General features: G+C 35.8%; 1 protein-coding gene across 1 annotated transcript in view; it reads left to right on the plus strand.

The window, feature by feature from the left end:
• ASXL2 (additional sex combs like 2 (Drosophila)) overlaps positions 1-20587 on the plus strand; it is a 200668-nt gene that overhangs the window by 138752 nt on the left and 41329 nt on the right. Inside the window, exons 4-6 of the mRNA XM_006835227.1 lie at positions 2449-2557; positions 6153-6303; positions 19423-19538. Coding sequence (XP_006835290.1) covers positions 2449-2557; positions 6153-6303; positions 19423-19538 — 376 coding nt within the window. The remainder of the gene's footprint in view (positions 1-2448; positions 2558-6152; positions 6304-19422; positions 19539-20587) is intronic.

Genomic DNA, 20587 nt, shown 5'->3' on the forward strand with positions numbered 1-20587 from the left:
AACCCCTTTGAGGTATTCCAGTCAGTTATAGGCTGAAGACGGCATGTCTTTCTTTCATCTATCTTTCATTTGCTTTCCTTTGACTACTATTAGTTTGAGTTTCTTTTCATGTGATTTATTGGTCATTTACATTTCATGTTGTATAAGTCACTTGTTTATACTTTGTTGTTGTTAGATGCCATCAAGTCGACACCGACTCATAGCGACCCTGTGCACAGCAGACCAAAACACTGCCCGATCCTGGGCCAACCTCACTACTGTTTATACTTTAGTTCATGTCTTTTTCCTAATTGGTTATTTGTATTTTCTTGAAAGAAGTTCTTAATTTAGAACTATTACCCTTTTTTTCCCCAGACTGAATTTATTTTTAATAGGGAGAAATACAACTAAACATACATCAATTCAATATCTACGTGTATAATGCAGTGATGTTGATTATATTCAAATTGTATAACCATTCTTAATATTTTTTCCCAAATTTTTCTTCCACATTAGCATAAATTCAATGCTCCCTAAACAAATGCTCCCTCTTCCCTTCTCCCTCTTACCCCTAGTAACCAAACCCTAGGTTGATTCTGACTCATAGCAACTGCCCCACAGGGTTTCAAAGGCTGTAATCTACAGAAGCAGGCTGGTGGGCTTCAACAGCCCCAGCCTTTCAGTTACCTGCTCTGTGAGTAATCCCTGTGCCACCAAGACTCCTTTCCTGAGAACAGCTAGGACTATCAATCTGTTTTCCCTATTTTTGCAGATACTTATTCAAGCATCATATATTTTCTATGGTTTTGTTTATATGTTTCTCTGTATAGAAGATTTTGGTTTTTACTTAATCACTGGTTTTGTAAGTATATTTGGAATATGTTTTTTTGTGTGTATTGTGAAAATCTCCACCCCTCAATGTACAAAAATTTCAGTGAGGTTTTAAGTCACAGCAGGGAAAAGAATCAGAAATAACTTTATAAATAGTGCTGGTATATCTTGTACATCAAGGGATGGGATTTTTCACACTAAACAGAAAACATATTCCAAATGTACTTGATTGAAGTTACACATGGAGTGCTGACTCCTGGTGTGGCACTGTAGAGGACTAGCACTAGACTGCAAACCACAAGGTCACTAGTTCAAATCTACCAGCTGCTCATCGGAAAACCCTATACAGGGTTGCTATGACTCAGAACCAACTCGACGGCACTTAACAACAAACAATAACACGGTATTATGCGAACATTTTTAAACAAACTTAAGTGTGCCATACATCTCCAACCACAGACTGTAGACCACTAAATTATTCTTTCTATGTGGTTGCTATCATAGGGACCTTCAACATGTTTGTGTGCTACATGTTTTTTCTTATGTAAAATGTCTTAATATTTTATCTAATCATGTTTTCAGTGTTTTCCTTGGAAAAATGAACGTGTCCTTTAAGTACTGCAGTGCTGCCTTTAAATACTACAACTTGTAACCTTTGGACTGTTCCTGAGTTTTGGCAATATTTTTATTTTTTAATTTTGAATAATGATCTACTAGAAGTTTTGATTTAAGTATTGTCTAATTTTTTTTATTAATATGAGAGTAGTTATTTTTAATGCTAGTTAATACACAGTTTGATAGTTGATAGTTAACTGTTTAATACATGTTGCTTCCATTTGGTGTATGTTTAAAACCATGTATCTGATTCTTAATTTGCTATTTCTTAATATGTGAATAACTATTATAAATATAAAACCGGAATTAGACTCTGCTTTAGTGTCAATATCAATACAGGAACAAAACAAGAATGCTCGTTAATATATTGCTATTGTTTGGGTAGATATGTAAAAAAGACATGACATGATATCTGATTACATTTGGAAAGGAAAATGATATATTAATGATAGTTGATTGTGTACATAAAAATACTATATGTATGGTAAACTTAAGAAGCATTTAACCAAGTTGCTGCATACAAGATATTCAGAAGCCTATGTAATACCTTTTTGTGTGTGTGTTACCTTTTAAAGTGATTTCATGATAGGTTTAAAATAAGAAACTATGATGTTGTTGCTGTTAAGTGTCGTTGAGTTGCTTCTGACCTATAGCAACCCTGCATAGGGTTTTTGAGGAGTGGCTGGTAAGCTTGAACCCCACCGACCTTGTGGTTCAAACCAGCTTTGCAGTCCAGCACATTAAACTACAGCACCACACCAGGACTCCTGGTGCAGCAGTATGTAAGGGTTGATTAATGTTGTTGATTAGGGTTTGTGTGTATTTTCCCCCTATTTTAATTCTGGAGATTAAAAAAACAAAAAACTTGTACTACAATGTATTTATAATGTTTCTATCCATGGCACCATCTCGCTAGATTGGTAGATTTTGTGTTGTTTATTAAAAGTGTTTTAAGTCAAATTAATACTGATTGCTTAGAGCTGTAAAGTAATCTTTGTGTGTGCTTCCTTGTTTGTTTTGCAGTGGGACTTCCCCTCTTGCATGCCTGAATGCGATGCTACACACAAACTCCCGAGGTGAAGAAGGTATCTTCTATAAGGTTCCAGGTAGAATGGGAGTGTATACATTGAAGGTAAATATTTTTGTTGGGAACCATTTAAAAAACTAAGAAGTTTCTATATATAAATAAGACTTAAGTCATAGAGACAGAATCTGTCATATTGGAAGTACTAACTTTTAAGACAAGTTAATGGAGAAAAGCCTATGCAAATATAAGGCAGAAACCAGCCACAGAAGAGAAACTCAAATATTTTCTAATAAAAGGAGTAATAGAAAAGTGCTAAGGCTGCGCCCATCAAAAGCAGAACACTTCTGAAGCCTCGTAGCCCTGTCTTTCAGGCTCACAGGTTTCTCTGTATTTTCTACTTTGTAGACAATACATTTTTTCTACCTTTAACCTTTTTAGGTATGTTAGAGAAAGAACTTTATCATTTTTTGTTGTTGTTCTTTATGATCTTCATGTTGTTATTAAGTGCTATCCAGTTAGTTCCAATTCATAAATTACTCTCTATAGGGTTTTCAAGAAGCATCTGATGAGTTTGAACTGCCGACCTTGTGGTTCAAACCAACTTTGAGGTTGATTGGTTATCCTGTGACACTACACTGGGGCTCCTTGATCTTGATAGGATGAAATAAAATGGAATTCCCATGAACTTTTTTAAGGAGCCTTACAACATTTGGATAACAAAGGGCTTATGTAGAGCATACTGCCTAGCTATATTCCTCTTAACTTTTCTTTGCATTCAGAATTGTAATTATTCATTCACTTTTTTATGATCGAGAAAGCCAAAGTTGAGAAGATGGGAAGTTTTTTGTCCTTTGTTGGCCAGGTAATAAACCCATAGTCTTTCAACCACAATAACAAGCTTGCTAATTCCTAATTCTTTCCCTAGGAAGGAATCCATATCTACCAGTGCCCTTCAGTTAAAAGTGACAGGAAATCCAACTCAAATAAGCTTGAGTAAAACAATTAGATCTTGTAACTAAAAAATCTAGGGTAACACAGGCTGGATGCAGGAGCTCATATAAATGCTATCAGTCTTTGTCTCTGCTTTGCTTGGATTTCATTCTCAGGCAGGCTCTCTGCACATCATACATGACCACACTCCCAATCGCTACTCTGTGAGTTTTAAGTCTGTAGTGAAGGGTCCCAGGAACTAAAGCCGGAGCCCTTTAGTTAATTCTGATTTACTTGGTTGGCTTGGCTTGGTCCATGTGCCTATACCTTAATGATCACTGTTGCCTAATGTATCAAGTCTTCCAGCTGACCACTCTGATTGTAAGGTTGAGGTAGTAGTTAAGTTCAGTCCTGGTGAATTGAGGAGAGTGGCTGTACCCCAAAGGACATTCAGGGGAAGTTCATCAACACAAAGAGAATGAATGCTTGGCAGGGAAAGACAGTGTCCATGTGTGTATGGGGCTCTGTACTCTTAGGCTTTTAGTTTTGAGCTATAATCATCTCTATGCTCAGTATAGTGTATAGCCCACTAACAGTAAAAAGATTTAACCTACCTATAATGTCTCCTTTTGATATTCTTTGTTAAACTTCTTGGAATTAAGGATTGTTTTCCAACATGGGGCTTTCTTCATTTAGGTTTTGACTGTTGTAGTTTTTCATATTATTGACAACATATATTAAATTTACTCTATATTAGACACTGTAGAGTCTCTAAAGAGAATGAACAGTGATCCCTGATGTCTTGAATCTCATATGATAGTTACTGAAATAATTGCATACTAACAGAATGTAATGTGCTGTAACACCAAACCAAATCCACTACCATTGAGTTGATTACAACTCATAGCGACCCTATATAACATTTTCCAGGCTGTAAATTTTTACAGGAGCAGAAAATATCATCTTTCTCTCATAGAGCGTCAGGAGGGGTTGAACAGCAGACCTTGTGGTGTGATAGTATAGAGAAGTAAAAATTAATTTTGACTAAAGAGATTTAGAAGGGTTTTTATTGTTTTGTTTTTCTTTTAATGTAAGATTTGATCTGGTCTCTGGGGCAGGGGAATTAATAGCAAAAGCACAAGTAGACGTCTTCATAGTGGATTTAAAATTAGAATAAATTGGAATGGCTAGAAGATAGTATCTGTGTTGGTCTAGTGTGTTAAGGAGTTCAGCGTGTGTTTAGGAAAAGACTGAACTTGGGAGGCCTTCGAAAATCTGGCTGAGCAGTTGCAGCATGTGCGTGTGTTTGTGTGCTTGATGAAATAGTCACGGTTTTTCAGAATAACACAAAACAATTTATGTTTAGGAAGATCAGTTAAGTAGGATATATTTAAGAAAGTGAAACAAGGAAACTTGAAAAAGTTTGGTTATGATTATTTGCTAGTGGTAAATTGGGGCTTAAGCTAACAAAAAGGTGAGTGGGGGGACTCAAAGACTTTGGCAGAAGTAAAATGTATAGCATTTGGTGTGGATATATAAAAGACGAAGTTATTCTAAGATTTTAAGCATGAGCAGTAGATCCTGAGGGATAACAAGTTTAGGGGAAAAAGAGAATTATATTTTAAGTTACTAGTCAAATCTACAGGTTAGGATGTCTGACGGGCAACAAACTTTACAAAAGTGGTTCTGCATTTTGAAGGAAAGAAAAATATAGAATATTTATTTTAAGAACATATGTAACATAAGAAATGACTGAGGGAGAAATAGCATTAAGGCATAAATTTAAATGAAAAATAAGTATTACAAGTGCAGAAGTATGGTCTTGGCTTCAGTGTCATGTGGGTACTAGTATGGTTTCATTTTATCAGTCAGAATTATTTTTGATCTTGTGAAAACAAATTATTTGGGAAAATAAAAACTAACTTAAAGTGAAAAACGAATCATCCATAATTTTATAATTTAGGGATAATAATATTCATTAGGGAGCATGGTAGTTCCAAAGGATGAACACAAATCGGCAATTCAAGCCCACCAGCAAGCTTCTCAGGAGAAACATGAAGCTTTCTGCTCCCTCAAAGCCTCAGAAACCCTATATGGGGTTGCTTTGAGTCAGAACTGACTTGGTGGCATTTAACAACAATATTCATTGATGCGTTTATGTATTTTTTCTGTGTGTACGACATAAACATAATAACTAATATTTATTGACCTCTTAGGATCTGTTCTAACCGTTTTACATGTATTAACTAAATTTCAGAATGACCTTTTGAGTTAGTTGCTATTATCATTCTCATTTTTATAGACAAGGAAACTGAGGCATGAGAGGTTAAGGTCAGTGGTGCTCAGTTAAGAGAAGATAAAGCCATAGTTCAAGCCCCTACAGCCTTAATTTTTCAGTCTTTGGTATTGGAACAACCCTACCATCTATCACAGCATGCTGTTGTAGACACAGGTATCATTTCTGATTACCATTTTTAAAAACCCGTGATTGAAAAGGTAAAAAAAAAAAGGCTACCTATTTCTTGCTATCTGAATTTATAATGATGGTGTTTATAGGCACACATCTACATACATAGCACACACACACATATAATGTACAAGGATGTGCATACATTTTATCAAACTGTCATACTGTTTGTAAAGTTTTAAACATTTCATCATTTACTTGGATTTAATCAGCTCAATTAACTTGTAACAATACATATCAGAAATTCTGTTCTATTTGCTGAAATGGTAATGATTGATTCTAATTGGATGCCTACATTTTCAGAAAGATGTGCCGGATGGGGTGAAAGAGCTATCAGAAGGTTCAGAAGAAAGCAGTGATGGTCAGTCAGATTCCCAGAGTTCTGAGAACAGCAGCAGCAGCAGTGATGGTGGCAGCACCAAGGAAGGGAAAAAGAGCAGGTGGAAAAGGAAAGGTAAATCCACCTGATCTCTCACTAAAGTACTTAATGAATATTAAAGAACAAATGGCCTTGTTATTAGTTCCTCTTCCCAGATTCCAGGTCAGTCAGTCTCTTTTCCCTTACCCACCAAATCAATACAGACCAATAGAATTTCCTGCTTTGATAGACAAGTTCTGTCTCTATGCTGTCCAACACACCTAGGTAGCTACTAGCTACATGTGTCTGTGTGACATAGAAACTGGATTTTTAACCAAAATTTCAATAGCCACGTAAGACTAGTGATTGCCACACTGCACACAGTACAACTCTAGGTTTTAATTGGGGGCTATTCTCAGCTCTTGGCAAATCATAGCCCTTTTTTAAGGATGCTTTTATACTTTTGCCTCTCTCATTCTCTGTTTCTCTCTCTTTTTTTTCAAGCTTTTTTTGTGAATTATGTGGTAGTTTATATGGGAGAACATTAGCTTTACATTCATCCATCATAGTCCCTCTTGTAAAATATGAATACTTAACTGCTCTAACAAATCTCTCCTTTGTAAGAATGCTTGTCATTTTTAGTAGCAAAGACTAAATTTAGTCTGCTGGTCTGTGCTGTCATCTGCCTTTGGCGTTTGCTTAATCAAAACCCATTGCCATTGAGTCAAATTCGACTCATAATGACTCTGTATAGGGTTTCTAAGGCTGTAAATCTTTATAAGAGCAGAAAGTGTCATTTTCCTTCATAGCACATCCAAAAAACTTTCTTTAAAGAGTAATATCCTTGTTGTTGGAGCTTCCCTGAGATTATCTTTCTAGTTAAGGATGCATTGTGTTACTGTTCCTGCTGATTCTTCTGTAGCTTCTTAGAGTTTTCTTGAAGAAGACAAATCTTTTTAAAATTTAGCTGTACATAGCAAGGCAAGTTGTAAGCGATTTCATGATGGTTTCTTCACATGTGCTGATGTAGCAATATTCAAGAGCAACCTAAACATCCAAGATTTTTTCTAATTAGGATATTGTCTTAGTTTTGAGTTACAGATGACCAGTCTTTGCACTTAGGAGTTGGGGTAATTAACACATGACCCATTAGTTTGTAACATCATCTGTTTTCTTTAATATAGCTATTACATATGCAATTTGGGCAAACATTGCAACTAGAGGATTTTAGCTGTAAGAAAGCAATGCAGACTTCGGATATTAGGAACAAATAACATAAAAGTCAGGCACAGCTGGTGCCTCTTGATGTGCATTTTAGAAGTGATCCCTGTTAGTTCGTTAGGGGGAGTTGTTCCAGGGTCTTGCATTTCTCAGGGTTCACTAAGTACCCTTTTTTGGAAAGGTGGAGCCATATGTGAGAAGGGCCCAGTCTTTGTTCCCTTCTCCCCTTTTTAAACTTTCTTTCAAGTTTTGAAATAGTTGTTCAAAATTAGGAACCAAGCCAAATCATCAGGCAAGGGAAGCAATTACAAAGAATCATGTTCCAAATGGGGTTTAGAAACAGGGAAAATCAGTAGTAAAGTAGTTAAGTCTGGTGAACCGAGAGTAAGTCAGGGTCTTGGAATATACTTGGGGGTCCTGTCTTATAAAAGCTACCATAAGCCCTGTTGTGACACTGCAGGTTAATGCGCTAGACTGCAAGGTCGGTTTGAACCATAGGATTGGCAGTTCAATCTCACCATCAACTCTTCGGAAACCCTACACAGGATCGCTATGGTTTGGAACCGACTCAGGGACACTTAACAACAACATATGTTGCAGTAACTGTTTTAAATAGTGACTGTGTTTCTTTAGCACACATATAGCAATATGTATGATAGAAGAAGAATAAAGAAATATCAATAGAACCCCATTGTCTATTACTTAGTAGGTAGATTTTAATAACATAAATTAAAATTTAATAACAAATTCAAAATTGTGGTCCAAATAAATTGTTTTTTAACTGCCTTTTATTAATTTGTCTTCTAGAAATTGTCAAAATACTGAATATTTATCCTCAGTTTACCTTAAGAAGAAATGTTCTGTAAAGTTTCTTTACTAGTTATTATTGTTAAGTCGTCAAGTTGTTTCCAATTCATAGTGACCCTGTATAGGGTTTCCGAGGAGAGGCTGCTGGGTTTGAACTCTATGGATACCCTATTTTAATTTTACCCAGAGAAACTGGGAGTACCATTCTGAAATGTGGTATATATGCAGTTTGGTATGCAGTTTGGCAGGTGGGAAGAGAGGTATACATGATATCTCATGATTACTTTAAACCAAAACCAAACCCATTGTCGAGTCAGTTCCAACTCAGAGTTACCCTATAAGTGAGTAGAACTGCCCCATAGGGTATCCAAGGCTGTATTCTTTCTCCTGCAAAGTGGCTAGTGGGTTTCAACTATCAGTCTTTGGGTTACAGCAGAGTGCTGAACCACTGTGCCACCATGACTCCCATATGTACTTTGTGATTGTTGAGTGCTGTTGATTTTGTTTCAGCTCACAGATATCCTGTATTGGATTTCCAATGAGTGACTGGTAGGTTTGAACCGCTGATCTTGTGATTTTAGAAGTCCAATAGTTAACCTACAGTGCCACACCCATTCTACTATTCTCAAGAAATGGGCAGATTCCAAGTTGCCAATAATGAATGATTTAGTTTTTTTGTGGAAAGTACATCTCTCATTCATGTGGTATACACATGGCATATGGCATAGATACAGATATATAGTAACAGTGTGAATTTTCTTTAAACTCTGTAAAAGTAAACTGTAGTCAGCCTTGATATAGTAATAGCATGTAGTGTTTGGTTTGCAGAACGGTTCTACATCAGTTGAAGTGATCTATAAAGTTAAAGCAAACCAATTGTGCCTATTCCTTTATCTTATTTAGGTCTTTTACTCTCATTCTAACATCACTTTATTTCAAATGCATTGTAAGACAGGAAGCACATTGAGATAGTATCAAAACCCACTTCCTTTTATGTACAAAAATATAGAGCTCTGCCAGCAAAACTGATACTTCCAGTTAAAAATCAATAGAAACTTAACTTGATAGATACGTTTCTGTCAAATAGGAACAGCGAACTGACTTTGAAATTCAGTCCAGTATTGAAGTGAGTTTCTTAATTTCTATGTAAAGTGAAAGAACTTAGAAGTTTGCAGTTTAGGTTCCTAACTTTCAGACAGGAAACAATGCTCAGAGGAGAACTTTATGGAATTCCAAGCCAAGGTAAGGTGGAGTAACTCCATACAGATGACTATTAAAATCAGCTGTTTCTAATGGTTGGTTTCCTATGGAATCAGAGTAAGTGAAGACTCTGCCATTGCCCCAAAACAAAACATAAATATTATAGCCTGAAGCAACTGCAGAAGTTTACTGTTTTTATCTTCTGATATTGGAAAGTTTTGTTAGATTTTGGTCTGCTTTTAAAGTGTTTTAGGGAAAAAATTAATTTTTTGAAATACACCTTTTTCATCTTTTAGGAATTACTCATTATTTCCTGGAATATGAACTAATATAAACTAAACTGCATATTAGTTTTAAATCAGGAATTTGAAACATATTTTGTCTGGAATTATTTAAAATATCATAGTCTGCCTGCCTTAAAAAAAAATCATCATACATATTTTAATTTACTGAACCAGAGATACATGTCTATAGTAATGTCTTATTTAAAATATATACTGGGGGATAACTCCTTTTGCCAGAGTTAACTTATGTGGGGTGAGACCTTTGGGAGATATTTGTTCTTTTCTGGGGTTGGTTTGTGGTGTCTGAGAGTTGTTACTCTGTCTTTGGTATTGAAAATGAGGCTATGCTATTAGATAGTCAAGGTGTCTTTTTATACTAGAACACCCTCCTATACTAGAACACCTTTTTTAAATGAAAAAGAAGGTATTCTAGTATAGCTTTATCTTTGACCTTACCCTTAAAGTTAGTTCAGCTTATTCAGAGGCATAGAAAGAAAAGCAGATAATTAGCAAATTATTTAATAAGTCACTTGTGTTTATATGTATCACATTGTGGTGACATAAACAGGAGAGTAATCAACTTGACCATGTCGGCTAAGTATTGAATGAGCTACAGAAAACACTGTGATACAGTCCTTTTCTTGAAAAGCTTATCACTAAAGATCAGATATATCATGGAACAGAATAAAAAGCAAGAAGGTTGAGAGTGTGTGTTTATGGTGTTTTCAGAAAGCTGGAAGGGGGAGTTTGTCGAGGTTGAGATCAGACTACTTAATCTTTATTAAGTACTAGTCCCCGTTATTTATACATTATTAGCTTACAACAGTCATATTTTAAGGACAGTTAGAATCTGTAGTACAGATTCGAGAAGGGAGACAGTGGCAACACTGGTGACTTTCCCAAATTACCATAGCTTTATAGCAAGAATATGATTATTGTTTATAGACTTTGTGACATCTGAGTTAATATACTAGTTTATTTGATTTATTTTTCTGCTCATAGTGTTTAGGCTGATATGATATTTAATCACTGGTATATAGGTTATAACAATTCATTTCCATTTTGCTGTTGAAAGTCATGTTGTACATGTATATTTCCTTGGTGATGCAGGATGACATTTAAAGTATACCCTAGAGCTAGTTAGTAATAAGGAAGTGTGAATGACTTTTTCTGTAAGTTCCACTTCCCCAATAAGAAAAGATTACAAACAAGGCCTTGATGTAATTAAAATGCCATACCAGTACTCATTTCTCAAACAAGGATTTATTTTTCTGTATTTGTGTATTTTAAAATGTAGTATTAGGAAACCTTGTCTGTGGAACTTATTTGAATAGCAATGGTTTGAATGGACATTTGAATAGCAGTGTCTTAGATGAGTTGTCAGCTGTACAAACTACTGGTAATGTGCGTTTAATTTTTTTTCATATATATATATATATATACATTTTTAAAAAGAAAAAATAATATCGTCCCTTCCTCCCCACCCCCAGAACAGAAAATACCTCTACTTCCATGAGTAGAATCGACACACTAATTGTATTGATCCTTTGAGAAAAGGGAGATGAAGGAATAAGTCAGAAAGCAGAGATTATCCACAGAGAAAAGGGTATGAGAGAAACTAGAGCAGAAAGATGATAGTAGTTTATTTCGCCTTCAAAAACAGTGAGAGAAATATCTCCATCAAACATTTAGTTTATAGAAAGCTAACAGTTTGTACACAGAAGCTAACAGTTGTATGTATACCTGTATTATGAGTGAATTGTTGTTGTTAATTCTGACTCAGCGACCCAGTATCGGATTTCCAAGGCTTTTGAGTCTTTGCAGGAACCTTTTTTCTGTGGAGTGGCTGGTGAATTCAAACCGCAGACCTTGTGGTTTGCAGTCACGTGCTTATCATATGGAGCGACTGTGTTTCATGGACTTTTAAAGAAAGTTTAAGGTAGTAAAATGAACTGTACAAAACTCGTAGTCAGTTATGGGCAAGTTGTAATCTGGATAAATAATTTTTCTAATGTGTCAAAGAAGATTGTAGAAGCATTGATGTATTTGAGGTATGGTGACTGTTGAAAGTACCATGAACCTCCAAAAGAACAATTTGTGTTGTAGGAAGTACCATCAGAACGCTCTTTAGAAGCCAGGATGGCCAGACTTTGTCTCCAATACTTTGGACATATTATTAGGAGGGGCCAGTCCCTGGAGAAGGACATCATGATTGGTGAAGTGTTGGGTCAGAGAGAAAGAGGAAGAGAGGTGGATTCGCATAGTGGCAACAGCAGTGGGCTCAAGAGTAGCAGTGATTGTGAGATTGGAGCAGCACTGGACACTATTTCATTCTCTTGTGCATAGGGTTGCTCTGACGGTTGCTGGATGGCACTTAACAGAGCAACAGTGTATCAGAATAAAAGGTGAGATAGATAGGCAAACTTTATGTAAAATGTTATTGTTGTTTTTGTCTTTAGAAACAAACTTTAGAAAAAGCACTTTTTTAGAAAAAGGATCACATGTATTCAGAAAAGTGTACAAATCACACCAGCTTTATAATTTTTCACAGTGAACAATTTTAATACAAGGGACCTTCAAAAAATTCACAGAAAATGTACCTTATGAAAATTATGGATATCAAATTTTTTTGCAACAAAATAAACCCATACTAACTTATAACATGTATGAAACAGGATATAGTTTGAGGCACTAAGAAGGATAAGACTTCAAATTCAAAAGAGCCCTGACAGAGCAACATGAATTCTACTAAAATTGAAGCAAGAACAAAGATCAAATTTACATTGAATCTTGTATGGTAGAACGATGAAATCATTGATGCTATACAAAAAGTTTATGAGGGTAATACCTCCAAAGAAATCAACTGTTTACAAACAGATCACTTGTTTTAAGAGACAAGATGATACTGAAGTTGCATTGGCAGACCATCCACGATGCCAGGGAACAATTTTGGTTGTGCCCTAATTGAAAATGGTCAACAGTTAACAGCAGAAACAATACCCAACATCATAGATATTTCCGTTGGTTCAGTTTTACACAGTTCTGACTGAATAATACAAGTGGACCAAACTTTTACTTGATGAGTGCCAAAGCTGTTGCGCCCAGCTGCAGGACAAGCCCAACAAGTGGGATCAAGATACTGAAGCATGTCTTGGAATAATTATGACAGAAGATAAGACATGGCTTTACCAGTATGATCCTGATGACAAAGCACAGTCAAAGCAGTATCTCAAGAGGTATAAGTGGTCAAGTCAAAGCAAAAGTGAATCAGTGAAGACCAAAGGTCTGGGCAACAGAATTTTGGGATATTCAAGGCATTTTGCTTGTTGATTTTTTGGAGGACTAAAGAATGAAAACATCTCCTTATTATGAGAATACTTTGAGATAGTTAGCCAAAGATTTAGCAGAAAAATACTTGGGAAAGCTTCAGCAGAGAGTCATTCTCCAATACAATGATGTTTCATCCCCTCATCAAACAAGGACCGTGTTAGGAGAGTTTCAATAGGAGAAATCATTAAGCATCTACCTTACAGTCCTCATGTGGTTCCTGTTAACGTCTTTTTGTTTCATAGTCTTAAAAAACAAAAACAAAAAAACTTTATAGGGCACCTATTATTCTTTAGTTAATAATGTTAAAAAGACTGTACTGACATAGTTAAATTCCCAGGACCTCTAGTTTTTAAGAATGAAAAAACTAGGGGCCCTAGGAATTTAAATGACTGGTATAATTACTTACAGAAACGTGTATAATTGACTGACAATAATGGAGCTTACATTAAGAAATTGAGTTTAGGGACTACTATGTGCCCAGTGAAGGAGGCTTCCTGGGGAGCCTCTGCATTACATAAGACCTTAGGTAGAATCCTGAACCTCACCCAGAATCTTCTGAGGTGAAAATTTCCATTTGAAAGGACAAGCAGATCAGCCTGGAGTGACTAGAAGAACAGAAGATACTTCTTGAGAAAGACCGACAGGAAAAATACAAAATAGTAATGGCAGTTCGACAGATTACTACAAGAACAAGCAAGTTGCTTGCCCAGGAGACATCAGGGCAAGTGGTTGGGTCCCCTCAGGGCAAACCCCTTCCAAGATTAAGACTCAATGGGAATACAGAAGCAGACATGCACTCTGATTGGTGACGGAAGTGAGGGAAAAACAGCAATGAAGCTGCAAACTAAGTCTATTGAACGAGGTAGGACTTAGCTCACAGCTTTCTTGCTGTTTTTCCTTCACTTTCTCTTATTGGTGACCAATGTGGTCACCAGTCAGACAACATGCCTGCTCGTGTATTCCCCTTGAGTCTTAGTCTTGGAAGGGGGCAAAAACAGATTTTAAGGTTTATGTAAGTTGTGAGTGAGCTAATCAGACTGAAAAGTCATTTGAACTGCAAGGTCAATGGTTCAAGCTCACCAGCTGCTCCTTGGAAACAGGGTCGCTGTGGGTTGGAATAGACTTAAGTAACAGCTCTTAACAACAACAGCAACAAGTTGTACCATAGTAATTTTTTCTTACTCAAGTGTTTGTAAGATTCATGTATGTTCTTATTTGTAGTGATAAATCATATTCTTAAAACACAAGCATTCCATTGTGTCAATATTTTACAGTACCCCAATTTTTTATCCATTCTACCATTTATAAATTTTAGGTTATTTGTGGGTTTTGATTATTATAATTTTTTTTTTTTATGTCTTTCTTTGGATATAAGCAGTTAATGTCTTGTGAATTACTGACTATGGTATAAAAATTTGAGTTTGAGAACTGCATTTTTTGTTTTCGTTTTTTACATCTGTACTACATATAATATCGCAGCATTATAATTTGCTGATGGTAGCATTCTTAATCTATTCCCAAAGACAATTAATGTCATATTTGTAAAGATACTAATAATGCAAGGTAATAGTCATGAACATTTTAAAAAGTAAAAATTAAAAAGATTCCTCTTTCAATAGAAGGTACTTGGTGATGGAGTTGTCAGAACTGAACCCTGCCATAAGTCAGGACTACCTGTACTGCCAAGCACTTTTCCAGAGTGGTTGTACCGATTTATACTCCTACTAGCAATTTGTGAGAGTTTTATGTCTTTCTGTATTATCTGCAATATTAGTATATTGTTAGTCTTTAGGGTTGGGTGGGTATTAGTATCTCATTTGGTTTAAATTGCCTTTCCATAATGGCTAGTGGAATTGAACCTCTTTTCATTATTTATTAGCCAGTTGAGTAGTTCTTCTGTGACTTTTTTGTATTAGTCTTAATTTGTGTGATTGTAGAACTTGTTCATATATTTTGTCGATGAATACCTATATTGCAAATAACTACCCCCTTCTCTTAAGCATGTCTTTTCAGTCTCTTATAATTGCTAGAATATACAATTCTCTTAATTCCATTTTTCCATGAACATTTTGAAGCCTCCCTATGTGTCTGTTTCTTAAGAAAATTGCCTACCCCGTTGACATAGTTTACTTTGCGTGTTTTAGTAAAAGCTTCATTCTTGTATATACTCCAAACATATTGAACACTTCATGAGATAATCAGTGAGGTAGCTCCATACACACACACACACACACACACACACACACACACACTCGGTTTCTATAATAGAGAAAAACCATTTCAAATGCAGATAGAACATTTGCAGCAATTTTTATTTTAGACTACAAATAAAACATCAAATTCAAAATAATTAAAATAAAACAGCATATGGAACAGTACCAGAAATAACAATCTGAAAAAGACAAAGGCTCTTTCAAATGTGCTGGTGTTGTCACCCTATAAGACAGAGTAGAACTGCTCTATGGAATCTGCAGAGTTGTCATCTTGTGGCATTGTGGGATAAGCACTCGATTATAAGGTCAGTTTGAACCACAAGGTTGGTGGTTCAAACTCACCAGTCTCTTCTCAGAAATCCTGGATAGTTTCCAAGTAGCGGCTGGCAAGTCAATAGAAAGGTGAAGATTATCATGGAAAGGTAAAGAATGTAATAACTGAAAGTAGAGAAACACAGTAGAAAAAGTTTGTTTTCAAATGAATCACCAAACTTCTCTAACGTACTGTTTCAAAAAGGAAAAAGCCTAAGTGTACAAAATAGGGTTGTGAAAATTATCAACATGAAATTTAAAAGTCAATGTAAAGTTTATGTAATACCATCACAATATGCAGATGAACATAATATATATGAAGTTTACAATCGTCAAGCAGTGTTAAGTAGGCATATAGAAAATACTTAATATTTACTTACTGTTATTAATAAAATGATGTTTTTGAAGAAAATCAGTATAGGCGCTAAAGTGTATTACTGAAGATAAGCTTGGCATCATTTGTTGAGCTGATTGTTGTTAAGTGCCATCGCGTCAGTTCTAACTCATAGCTACACTATGTAGGGTTTTCGAGTAGGGTTGGCTGAACCGCCAACCTTGCAGATAGCAATCCAGTGCGTATCCTACAGCACCATACCAGGACTCTAGTTCTGAGCCTTTACTATTTAGAAAATATGAGCAGTTACGTTTAGGTTTTATGAAGTTATGAGAACAGTCAGTCATTGGCATTGAGTATTAAATCTGTTCCCTCACTGGTGGGTGCTGGAATTTTCATAATTTATTTTGGTTGGCTTTGTAATAGGCTGTAGTTTTACTTACTAGAAAGCCTTTTACTTTAAGGGGGTAAACATTGAAGCAGTTTGCCCTTGAAAATTACAAATAGTCTGATGTCTCTTTCTAGGCTACAAAGTAGAACTCAATATTTTCTAATGGGAATATTTTGGTTGGTTTGTTGGCTTTCTGTTTATAATCAGGCAGTATTTGGAACAAATGAGAAGTCTGAGATTTATCGAAAACATTAAAAAGAAAATAAACATAATTAGATAGTAATAGTTTTCATGATTTCCTGTTAAAAGCAATATTCAAATAAGAAAAAAAACCAATAGCAAGTATTGAAAATATGGAAAAATCAAAATCCTCTTATGCTGCTGGTAGAATTATAAAAATAGTTGCAACCACTTAAGAAGTTCCTCAAATAGATAAACATGAATTTAACCACATATCCCACTGCTGTCAAGTCAATTCCAACTCGTAGTTGGATTTCTAAGGCTATAGTCTTTATGGAAGCAAACTGCCACATCTTTCTCCATTGTGGGTTCAAACTGTCAACCTTTCTGTTAACAGCAGTATGTACTAAACAGTTGGCTCACTAGGGCTCCTTGTTATTGCTGCTAAGTACTGTCGAGTCTGTTCCAACCCATAGCAACCCTATATAGGGTTTCCAAGGAGCGACTGGTGATTTGAGCCTTGTGGTTCAAATCGACCTTGCAATCTAGTGCATTAACCCACAGCGCCACAACAGAGTTCCTTAGAGTTATCATAAGACCTAGTAATTCCACTCCTAGTTTTTACTCAAGAGAATTGAAAACATATGTTCATACAAAAACTTGTACGTGGTTGATCTTCATAGCATTATTCAATAATAGTCAAAGAGTGTAAGAACTCAAAATGTCCATCACTGGTAAACAGTTATTCACAATGTGGTACAGTAAAACTTGGGAAAACTAGAACCTACACAAGGCATAAACCTATCAGAGAAGCAAAGCAGATGTTTTCCATTAATAGAGAGCAATAGATAAATGGTAAAACTTGCAAGACCTGGAAGAACAGAGCAGTCCCATCAAATTCCATCTCTCACAGGTTTTGTTACATATGCATGCAATGAAATGTTAGTTATCAGTTAAAAGAAATGGAGTACTGATACATTTATAACATGGATGAGATTTTAAAACATGCTAGGCGAAACAGTCATAAAAACCACATACTTCATTCATCATTCCATTTACATGAAATATTCAGAATAGACAAATCCATCAATATAGAGAGTCCCTTAAGATTTGTAGCAGAGAAGAAGAGTGACAGAAAATGGGTGCAGTGGGGTCTTTTTGAAAGCTGTTGAGATTTGATTGTGATGATAGTTGCATAATTCTGAATATATTAAAATCCATTGAATTGTTCACTAGGTACATAAATTATGTCAATAAAATTGTTAAAGAAAAAAAGATTATGCTATGTGAATTAAATCTCCACAAAGCTGTTATTTAAAAAAAAAAAAAAACCTTGATCAGCATCTAAGTACACTGAGGATATATGGTTACTTTTTCCTGCACAACTCTCTCAAGAATTACCTAACTCCGTTTTCGTATGATGCATTACAGTCAACTGTAATTTCTTTAGTTTTATGTCACATGGAGTCTTTGTTAATTCTTTTCCTTACATATAAACTGTTTTAAGTATTGAGACACAAAGCTAAAGCTTAGAATGCTAATAAGTCATCTTCTAAATACTGCTTGCTGTTGTTTTCTTTCAATACACAGTGTATTCCTTTCTCCAAACATCAGTGAGAGTAAATTGAAATGCTGTATTCCAAACTTATGTCTTGAATTGAACCATGGTTCCTCACTGTCATGTCAGCTGCTTATACTGTACATGGTATCTTAACACCTCAGTGGGCATTTTGCCTCCCAGAACTTTTGGTCCAACAACTATGAAAGAGGAGGGAAGGCAATATAGTAAGCATGCACTCCTTGAGAATCATCACTATCAGTAGTGATTATAATTTCAATATTTTTATTATTAAGGGATCTGAATCAATCATTTCTGTTGGTCATATTACACTAGTGAAATTTAAAAGGAGCTCTGGTAGCACAGTGGTGACTAGTTGGGCTGCTAACCTTCAGATTCAGCATTTTGAAACTAACAGCTGTTCCACAAATGAAAGATGAGACTTTCTGCTTCTGTAAATATTTACAGCCTTGGAAACCCTATGCAGTATTGCTGTGGGTCGGAACTGACTCCACAACACATAACCACCAACACCATTAAAATTTAACAGAACTCAAATGAAGGGCTAATTGCAGTTTATTTTAAGAGGATAAGATCTTGAAGGAAGAATCTTGTTGATAAGTGTTGTCGAATTGGTTCTGATGTATAGCGACCCTGTCACCAAGGAGCAGCTGGTGAGCTTGAACCGCCGTCCATGTGTTTCAAACTTACCTTGCAGTTCAACACATTAACCTGCAGCGCCACACCAGGACTCGATTCTCTAATGTTTGGCACAGCTGTGACAGGCTATAAAAACAGCTAATGCTAAAGGAGGAGATAGTGACTACATCCAATGCAACCTACATTGCTTCTGTTGGAGAAATCCCAAAGCGCCCTCTAACATGAATCTAAAACTATTTAAGAGGTGAAAGAATAATACTATAGCATTAATGCTATAGTAGTGTTTGAGATGGAATGGCTTTATTACCCTTGCTTGAAAGATGGGAAAACTGAGCCCCATTCTGTCAGTACAGGGTCCTTCCAGTGTATCTCTAGATCATTGATATTGTCTAAAGGACTCTGGAATCTTTTCTACATTTTATCTAACTTAATGACTTAGTCTCTTCTCCTTCCTGCTTCTTCAATCTCTATAATTTTTCCATTGAAAAATTAAAGTACTGAATACTAACACACATCCCTTCCCCATCCTATCATCCTTGAATAGAGCTTTCTGAGGAAATAAACTGAAAAGGGAGGCTGTTTGCAGTAGAACTCCAAAAAGAAGATCCTTCCCCAAAGTGTTTGATCACAGTTCTTAACACAGGTAGCAGCATATGATTGGGGAAGGAATGGTGCTTGATACCAAGTCTGATGACATAATTTTTTATTGTCACTTTTCCCCCTAGTATCGTCTAGACTGTCACAGCCATCCTCCCCCCAGTCAGGCTGTCCATCACCCTCCATTGCAGCAGGTAAAGTCATTTCTCCATCACAGAAGCACAGCAAGAAGGCACTAAAGCAGGTAATCATGCTAGTCTCTGTTTATCAGAAGTACAATCTCCTACATTAATCGCCTACTTTGGCAGTCCTTCAGAATTTCTTGAAAACATTAGGCTCCTAAGGGGGAAATTTCATACAATATTATAATTTGGTCACTTAATAATCTATGTACCTTTGTGTGTGTGTAATATATCTGTTGTAGGTTTTTGTTACTCTTTTTTTTTAAATCACATTTTAAAAGTTCTCTAATTTGTTGCAACTTACTTAAGAGGGATTTGCAAGTTTCTTTTTCTTTTTTTTTGTCAAAGTCATGAATAGTTATTAAGTTTTTCAAAGGTGTACCCTCACCCCCAACCCCCCAGGATTTGTTCACATGATCAGGTAGTTTTACTCACATGTTTGTTTTGTATGTTTTTAATACATTATTAAAATCTCTTAAGATTTTACTTTGGATTTTGTGATTTTTTTCTTCTACTATCCTTACATAGTTTTAGAATCGGGATTATTCTGCCCACCCCCTGCTGCTGATTCGAATCTGACACACAGTGGTCCTATACAGGACAGAGTTGAACCTTACGGCTTTCAAGGCTGTGAATCATCATGGGAGCAGACAGTCTCATCTTTCTCCTGAGGAGCAGCTGGTGGATTCAAACTGCCAATCTTTCGGCTAGTGGCCCAACACTAGGGTTCTAGGATTATTCTATTGTTGTTTGTTTTTAGTACTGTTGATTTGGTTCCAACTCATAGAGTATCTCGTATAGGGTTTCCAAGGAGCGACTGGTGAGTTTGAACTGCTTACCTTTTTGGTTAGCAGTCTCAGCTCATCAGCACCACACATGGACTGTAGGAGTATTCTAGCATCATTAAAATAAGTTGTATAACTTGCCGTGTTTGGAACAAAATTGTAGAGATTTTCTTATCCTTGAAAGTTTAATAGATTTGAACTTTTAACATTTTCTTACCATTTCTGGTTCTTTTAGCGTCATTGAGCTCTTCTGATTTTCTGTGGTTTTTTGAGCTAATTTTAGAAATCCATTTTTCTTAGAAAATGGAACATTTTACTTGTTGGAT

The sequence above is a fragment of the Chrysochloris asiatica genome, unplaced genomic scaffold, assembly GCF_000296735.1.
Source record: "Chrysochloris asiatica unplaced genomic scaffold, ChrAsi1.0 scaffold00016, whole genome shotgun sequence".
Taxonomy (NCBI): Eukaryota; Metazoa; Chordata; class Mammalia; order Afrosoricida; family Chrysochloridae; genus Chrysochloris; species Chrysochloris asiatica.